Raw genomic sequence first — 9,029 nt, forward strand, 5'->3', positions numbered from 1 at the left:
ACATATATTATTATTAATAATAATAATTAAAAACTTTCCTGGAACCAGAAATGAACATACGCCCCGAGAGCAGGATGAGTCATCAACATTTTTAATGGTTTTCCAGGAAGTTACAAACTCTAAAATACCATAAAACACCTTCAAAACAGCTGTTTTTAACACCGTTAGGCCTGATACTGCCGTATATGTGAGATATGGAGCAAGACATATGTGATTTAAACACTAAACTGCAAAATGCTCCATTATGTTCACCGGATAGCTGCTAACTATGTCTGTCTGTATGACCATCAGAATCAGCACAATGCAGCTACAATGTGAACTGTAGAGCTTCGTTACTCCTTTTTAAAATTTGACAAACGAAAATCATTAATACAAATCTTTAAATAGCTACGTGATATTTTATTTCTACCCCTAAAGAGTGTGAGATCCATCCTAAGTTAATAAACTTGGGAAAAACAAATACACTGAAAAGAACAATATAAAGTCAAAGATGTTATTAAAAGTTCATTCTGGAAATATAATCACATACGTTTATCAAATCAGCGATGTTTGAATTTCATTAATGATTAACTATTGATTGGATAAATGCTCAAATGATCATTCTTGTTGAGGAAATCACGATGAAGATGAAGAGCAGAGGATACAGCTTTTCACACACACACCTCTGTATGTTTCATTCAAGGTGATTTCCTTTTCCCTCTTCTCTTTCCTCCACATTAACAAACTTTCTGGTCTTCTTCCCTCCCTTTGGTCGAAGGCCTCTCCTCCTGCTGCTGATTTGCTGTTTCGCCTGCCACTCATAGACGTCCTCCAACAGTGCGTCTCGTCTGGGAGAGTAGCTGATGGAGGACCAGGTGAGGACGGAGCCACGGTACGGCCTAAAATAAAAAACAAATAGTAAATTAATGGCAAAGTAACATTGTGGTATATCCTGTCAATCATTATTCTCTCATCATTAATTCCCCTCATGTGATTTTCTTACCTTCCTTTACAGCTTTTATTTGTTTATTTTATAAATCTAGATCTCGATGTCACTAATGCGACTGTCAGCTGTGTAGTCTTTATAATTAGTTTTTAAGGCAAAGAGATACTTTAATTGTTTGTACAACAGTTTTAAACCTCACACACACACACACACACACACACACACACATACCCGTGGACACCGCTGGTCATGTAATTGAAGACTTCTCTGTAGCTGAGAGGATAATCCCACACCTGGACGTCTGTCACCTGACCATCAAAACCTGTAAATTCAATCACAGGTTCACCTGACCAGACATACTGAACACACACACACACACACACACACACACACATGGACACACACGGACACACACAGCAGATATATGATATTAGAGACATGATGAAGATTAAAGACATTGAACTGTCGATGGACCTGTAGTCAAAGCGATTTTCAGACATGGATTATTGCAGGATTCATTTATCTGCTCAGTCTGATTATCAGGCTAAAGCTACAAACATGCTGAACAAGAGAAGTTTGGTTCAGTATGCATATAAATCCTCTGTTCTCACCTGAATAGGTATCACCTTCCTGATGCTGATGTTGGAGCCACTAAACACCTGGGCCACATTCTTCATGGAGTCCAAGGTGAGGCAGACTCTGCTCCAGATGTCCGGTCCGATGTTTGACCAGAATCTTATGCTAGGTTTCAAGGTCAGCGTGTTGTAACTGTATGAGTTAAAGCTTAGTGTATAACCACCGACTTGATCGATGTACACCTGCACAGGGCTGCTGGATGGACTGAGTGTGAAGATGCTGGGGTTACTTGTTTGTACATAGTCGGTGAGGTAACGCAGACACACGGACACACCTGCAGGGATCAGTGGACAGAAGTGATCAACTCTTTTAGTTGACAAAGTTTTAAAAAACACATTGACACAGTTGTTTTGTTGTTTAAGAACATGAATAAAAAAGGACAATTTGTAATGCAGCTGGTATCAGTGTTCAGATATTCTGTCATGCTTCAAGTCAGCCTTGGCTTCTTCAATATGAAACCTTAAAGGGGATGTGACTTGCACGTACTCGTTCCTCTGGAGGTAGTGTCATTTCTCATTGATCAGCTGGAGGCAGCATGTATACAAACTACCCAGCATAGCTACTGACAGTCCTATCTTTCTACATAGAGTTTGCCTTTGATTATGATCAATAATCAATAAAGATGATGACAACAGCTCTGTTTGACTGCATATGAGCCCTTTCCACATTATAACTATATAATGAAAAATATCTTTTTATAACAATAAAAGTTTCAGGTCATAACGTGCAGCAGCAATACACTTATTAAAGATATTAATAAGTAACTGTGTAACTGCCTCTGTGTGATCGGAGCCTTGTCAGCTGTCTGATCTTCACTGCGCATGTGCAACTCTCTCAACAGAGATCAGAAAGAAGTGAGATGTCTCACTCCTTGGCAACATCTGTTTTTCAACACCAGATGAAAAAACGTCCTTAATTCAGAATATTATTGATGAAGAATTATAATACAAGTTTGCCATGTTACAGATGTAATCTGAGGTATATGATATGCTGCTTTCTACTGTTCCCTGTTTTATGTGACACACAAGGAAAAAATCAACAGACAGGCAATGTGAAAAGAGTGAAGAGGTTAACCCGGGTTAAAAAACCTGCGTATGCAGGCTAACTTTGGTGTAAAAGTGGTATAAGTTGATCTGCCCCCTTGTGGTCAGAAATCACTTACTGCAGCTTTGATCTTGAAAACTTAATGACGAACATAATTCTAGCCTTTTGACGGGGAAACGTTGTGATGACTTCTGGTCCAGTTCTGCCTCTTTTCCACACAAGAATCTAAATTATCTCATCTTATAGCAGCACGTCTTAACAGGAGAAAAATATCTGGGAGCAAATGTGTACAATAAAATATCATTTTGGATTTCATATCCTTACATTGTGTTTCTGTTTGGTTACGAAGGCCGGTTTGTGGTTAGACTTACTTCTAGTAGAAGGTGCTGTGGTCCAGGGATAGGAGGTAGAGGTGGGTACGTCGGTAGTGGTGTAGTAGGGACTGCTGGTGTAGGAAGGAGTGGAAGGCCAAGAGGTTGGGGAAAAATAGGGTGGATAGAATGAAATTCCTCCTCCATTATAAGACAAAGTAAACATCTTCCCTTTTAAATTCATTCCTTGAGGTCCTGCAGAAAGAGAGAGGGAGAGATAACACACAAACCAGTTGTCATTTTAACTAACAAGCTCAAAAACTGAAAAAAAGGTTTTCCAACACACACACACACACACACACACACACACACACACACACAGTGTGAGTTCATGTATGTGTATGTGTGCTCACCTGGTGTCGTCCACGTTGTCGCTGGTTTGGTCTTACGTCTCTGTGTTGCCAATGCTACATTCACCAGTGCTGAAATCACTGCCATCACCAGAGGAGCATGAACCAGCTTCATCTTCATCCTCGCTCGGCTGATCAGAGTCTCTGCAGAAGCGTCTGTGTGTCCTCACTGTGTGAGAGGGTTTATCCGTCTGCTGGCTGCACGTCCTTCCTACACTCTCATTTCCTGGGTCTGACATCAGCAGCCACTTTAAGTTTCATTTCTGTGTAAACAAGAAAGTCCCACTCCCCTTTTGTCTCCCACCAGTGTTGCTCAATAACAGTCCAGTCTTTTACATTCACTCTTGTACTGTACTTACTTATGTATTTTTACAGTTTTGAGGTACTTAAGAATTTATTTATCTTATTCCTGGACTCTTCTGTAAAATTATCCTTAAACACATTTCCCCAGTCCGGCCCAAAGTAAATTAAAAGCTGTTGTTGAACCATTTGGAGTACATGCATGGTTTTGTAATGCTTGTTTTTCAAAGGTGATTTTCAGGTGGCTGGCAAAAAAAATGCCATTTAATGACATCAGAATACCCCTGCCTGAGAGTAACATTGGATTTCCATATTTACACTAACTTTATGCATATAATATGTAAAAAAACAAACAAATGCTGAGGTGGCAAACACAGCCTAAAACAGCCTATTCAAAAAGCAAAATGCATAAAACTACATAAACCTGCATAATTTCCAAGTTTGGGGCTTTAAAAACTGATATAAATTATATATTACTGGATTTGAAATCTCATTGACAACATGATGCATCTATCATCCGTAGGCTGCTGTGTAAGTGGCTCAGGAAAGGTGAGAAAGAAGAGAGTGGGTCTCTTGTCTACATGATCGCTTATTGGCTTTTGTAGACTCTAAGACAGGCATAGAAGCTCCTATATACTGTATATATATTCCTCTTCTTCTTCTTTTTATTATTATTATTCTTATTAATAGTAATTATAACAATAATAATAAACTTTATTCATAACACCAGCCATCTTTCTCAAAAGATATGCACCACAAAAGACTTTACAAAATGACATTTGTGGCCCCTTCGTGCTGCACATACATATAACATACAAACATTTAAATTAGAATAAAATAAAATAGAATGAAAAACAATTCAAACTAACATATACTGTTCTTACATAACTATATACATTGATAAAATGAGGAGGAAGAGTTGAGGAAAAGAAGCGGCTCTGCAGAGTGAACAGGCCCAGGCTTTTTCACATTATTTATCATCTGTCAATAAACCAGATAAAGTTTACGATACAGACAAGTCAGATATAGTTCATGGAGTGTTGCACAATCATCAATGTCTTAACAAACTACATGATGGAAACCAGATCATTCAGAGAGATGTGTGCAGCAAAGAGGATGTCTCACTTCGCTGTGAACCACAAAACACACCACAGTCTGCTCTCTGTGTGACAGAGACACCACCAAAGTCACGTCCTTTGTATTTTTCTGGGAATTCGAGTATAAATACTTTAATCATGTTGTATTTAGGAAAAAGTACAAATAGCATTCAGAAAATACAACTGAACAGTTCACCCGATTAAAATTCAGATAATAAAAAAGGTTGAGGCTTTGTCGTGGGGATGGTTTTGATCGATGGCCTCGTGTTTACAGAGCTGTGTGTCAACTTCTCTTTTCACGGATGTTTGCAGAAGCCGCACACAATCACAAACTGGTAGTAATGTGATATTAACATCCATCATCCTTCAGTTCATTTCTGTCAGCATTTTAGAAAAGATGTGTTGGCAAAATCCCTTCAAATGAATCTACAAAACACATTGTTATTTTTTTAATATTAATAATGATTATTACTGTTATTTGTTTGCTCGCTGAGCGTTAGATGAGGAGATCAATTCCACTCAATAACAAGCAAATAAGAGTTTCTCACAAAAGGTTTTTCTTTACTAGGGAAAGATCGTCATCATGGTTTAAAGAAACCAACGTTGAATGTAAAACAGAAAACAAACAGTCAAAGTCTAACATTTTATTGATCCCTCCATCCACCTGGTCCTCCAGCCTCTGTGGCTCTGTAACGCCACACTACTTCCTCTTTTGTCAACTTTATGGCCTCTAGAGGACTTTAACATAAACAAATGTTATTTGCCTTTTGCTTAAATGTCCCACGCTGTTGTTTTCCTTGGAAGAATAATCTCTCAACATTAACTGTACTGTGTTTTAGTGTTTTTATATTACCAAAAGATTTTTCAGCTAATCAAATCACTACTAAGTAACCACCACCTAGACCAATGGATCTCAAACTTTTTTAAGTCAAGAAAAAAAACAAAAAAAACAACAACATACCGCATAAGACACATCTGTTTTTATTCTAGTTTACTGCTTCTTCTATTTTATATGAATTTTTTTTTTAATGAAAATTCAGCATTTCTTTTCTATAGCTTCCATGTCATGTGACCCAGTGACTCCAAACCAAGGCTTAGGCTTATAAGATTGGTTGATTAATCAATTTATTGATGATCAGTTATTGGAAAAAATGAATCTGTGACTGTTTTTACAGTGATAGAATGTAAGTACGTTTACTCAAGTAAGTACAGTTACTCAATTACAATTTTGAGGTAGTTGTGCTTTACTTGAGTATTTATGTTTTATGCAGCCACAAAATATATTAATTTAATCAAGTAAAAAAATTCAGATTAACGCAAAAAGAAAAATTATTCTCAGTTAAAATTGTATAAACCTCAACAAGAATAAAATGCTCTCTAAATAGTATTGCATCAGTGATAATTAGCCTATCTACTGCTATACTATATAAATTTACATAGTACTTTAATTAAGCACAATTTTGAGGTACTTGTACTTACTTGATAAATTCCATTACATGCTACTTTTTACTTAAACTTCACTCCATGTCATAGATAAATATGTTTTAATCCACTGTATATATTTGACTGCTTTAGTTTATTTACAGTTTCAGCTTATTAATACAAACTATAATCAACTGATGATGCATTTTTATATGTCAGGATGAGATTGTATTCAAATTGTAAATTCACAAGACATCCAGCAGTGTGGAAAATAATTAAAATTAGCTCCATCTTTACCAGCTGCTACATTAAAGTTATAACACATTGATTCATCAATATTCATAATACAACAATATATTATATACATTTGAAGAGCTTACTTGTATATTTAGAGACTTTTTTTGAATGCCGGACTTTTGCTTGTAATATTCGTAGCCAAAATTTCTACACTATGGTGTTGTTACTTAATTAAAGGATCTGAGTTTCCTCCACTACTAACAGAGGTGTAGTGGGGAGTTGGGGAAGCTTTGTTACTAACTTTTGCCACAAGAGGGTGTGTTAGCGCTGGGCCTGAGCTCCTGTCAGGACCAAACCAATAGATGATGTCACACCTTGCTTTATCTTTCTTTATATAGGTCAATCTATATCATAAAGCCAATGACTAAAACACAATCAAGTGCAGTCATGAGACAACAGATGAACAGAAAGGACCATGGACAGTAATGTACTTTAAAGTATACATTTTTGCAGAATAACGGCAAAAGAATAAAATCATAATTCTGTTTTTTTTCCAAATGTGCTACATTTGCATTTTTATTTTGATCTTTTTTTAAATGGTTTGTTGTTTTTGTCTCACAACTGACAAAGAAACATGAATTATTAGAGTATGAAAGAAACCTCAGAGAGGATTTAAAGATGGCTCACTAAAGAATCATACAGACCAATAAGCTTTTTACACTGGTTGATTTATATACAGATTTTAACATGGTGCTGTAAAAATGTATACAAAGGGGCTTATATACATACTTTTATACAGACTAATTTGAAAGATGTGTGAGCCTCCTTTCCTAACAGAGGGGGAACAGTATCTGACAGTAATACTCCAAGCTGTCAGGATGCGTTCCCCCTGTTGTAAATGGTCAAATTTAATGACATCAGCCAGAAAATCACAGGACTTATCTGTTGTGGGGAAATAAGTCAAGAGTATGAATTTGAATTTGCTGTCAGGAGTTGCTTTACCTGCTATAATGGAGCTGGATTTAAGATAAATATGATAAAATAGCGATTTATAAATGAATGAGCATACTTTCTTCCAAAAGTCCATAATATTCAAAATGAAAAGTCTCTCACAAATATAATATTTTTTATTGATAGAAATGACAGTAGTTGGTTGTGTTAATAAAGACATAAAAACACAAACATATGTGCTGTTGTCCCAGTTTAAAAATATAACTAGACAGTCCTGAAATTTGGATTTCACTTCTACAACACAACATCTTCAGATAAAACTCGCTAAAAAATGTCAGTTTTGAGCCTCAGCTCTCTCCACAGTGCCTCTGTGGTACGAGCACAACAGCTCGGGGGCGAACTTTTTGTGAACGCGCATTTCCTTCGCCCTTCGGGCCATTTCGGACAGGGGCGGGACTAGGGGAAACAAATCTCGATGAGAAAAACAGAGCTCGATACAACACCAGCTTTTTTGAAAAGGAGGAATATTACGCCTCCGTTTTACAAAGACAAGGCGGCAAATTGCAGCCTTTACCTGGCCGCAAATGTGGCACATTTAAAACATTTCCAGGAGTGGGTAGTTTTACAAGCTGTTAAAACGTAATGGCGTCCTGACAGACACAGACAAAAATTAACTTTTACGAACAAGTCTGGAAGAAGCAAAAATACTTGCCCATTGTTTTGTTTTTCAGTAGTTTTATTTTTTTGACTGTTGTTTCTGTTCTATACACTTTTTCACGGATACAAAACCAAAAAAAAATTAAATAATACATAATAATAACAATTTTGATTATCCATTTCACAATTTTTTTGAAATAATGATGATTTTTTATTTGTATGTCTTTCCAGGGGATGTGGTCTTCAGTAGAGTGGTGTAGTTTGTAGTCTTAAAACATGAAATCAGTTCGCACTTACGGTTCCCCTCATCTCAAAGGACGAAGGTTTTTGAATTGGTTTTTAGTTAAATGCCTAAAATAAGGTCTGTGGTTACCACAGACTGAAGATATTTACATGTTTTGTTCTACGACATAAAAAACATCATAAAATGTCCCACAATTAAATTATAAAGCTCTTACATGTGTTAAAAGTGGGAGTTGCTAACGCGTGTCTAAATGACACTACAGAGGTTGTCGGGGACATTAAACGTCATCACGTCGAACACGGAGACTCAACTAGTCCGTCTTTACAGGCCGACTTTAGTTACCAACTATTCTCACTTAACTTTACAACTTGTACATTGATCGTCTCAAAATCTGTGAGATTTTTAAAATTGTTTTAGTTGGTGTAGCTTCTGTTTCGTACAAACAAATATCTAACAAACAAACAAAATAGATACAATAAATAAAAACACACCTGCTACCTGTCCATTATTGAAGCGTCTGCAGCCCGAGGCAGCCAGATTACGACCCGTACTGACGTTTTCTTATTAGGCAGCAACCTCAAGTGGCCGTAGTTATTATTACAGCAGCAAAAGAGGAAGTCAGGTGAAGTCGTATAAAGAGCGAGATAGTCAGCATAATGAGGAGGTCGGGGAAAGATAGACATTATGAAACCTCTGACTGAATATGTTTCTATTCACTGTAAAAACGCATCTTTTCTAACTAACTTAACATACATATACAAGTTTTATTTGTTTCTACTTAAAGTTTACAGATTT

The 9,029-nt window shown here is 36.6% G+C and overlaps 1 protein-coding gene across 1 annotated transcript; it reads right to left on the reverse strand.

Moving 5' to 3' along the window:
- Window positions 1-75: 75 nt before the first annotated feature.
- Window positions 76-3,514, reverse strand: LOC140998064 (uncharacterized). The gene is made up of 5 exons (XM_073468201.1): window positions 3,330-3,514; window positions 2,977-3,171; window positions 1,537-1,835; window positions 1,157-1,284; window positions 76-878 (listed from the first exon to the last, which is right to left on the reverse strand). Exons 1-5 carry the CDS (start codon window positions 3,445-3,447, stop codon window positions 674-676), a joined length of 945 nt encoding a protein of 314 aa, XP_073324302.1. The 5' UTR covers window positions 3,448-3,514; the 3' UTR covers window positions 76-673.
- Between the last annotated feature and the right edge of the window lie 5,515 nt (window positions 3,515-9,029).

The sequence above is a fragment of the Pagrus major genome, chromosome 6, assembly GCF_040436345.1.
Source record: "Pagrus major chromosome 6, Pma_NU_1.0".
Lineage (NCBI taxonomy): Eukaryota > Metazoa > Chordata > Actinopteri > Spariformes > Sparidae > Pagrus > Pagrus major.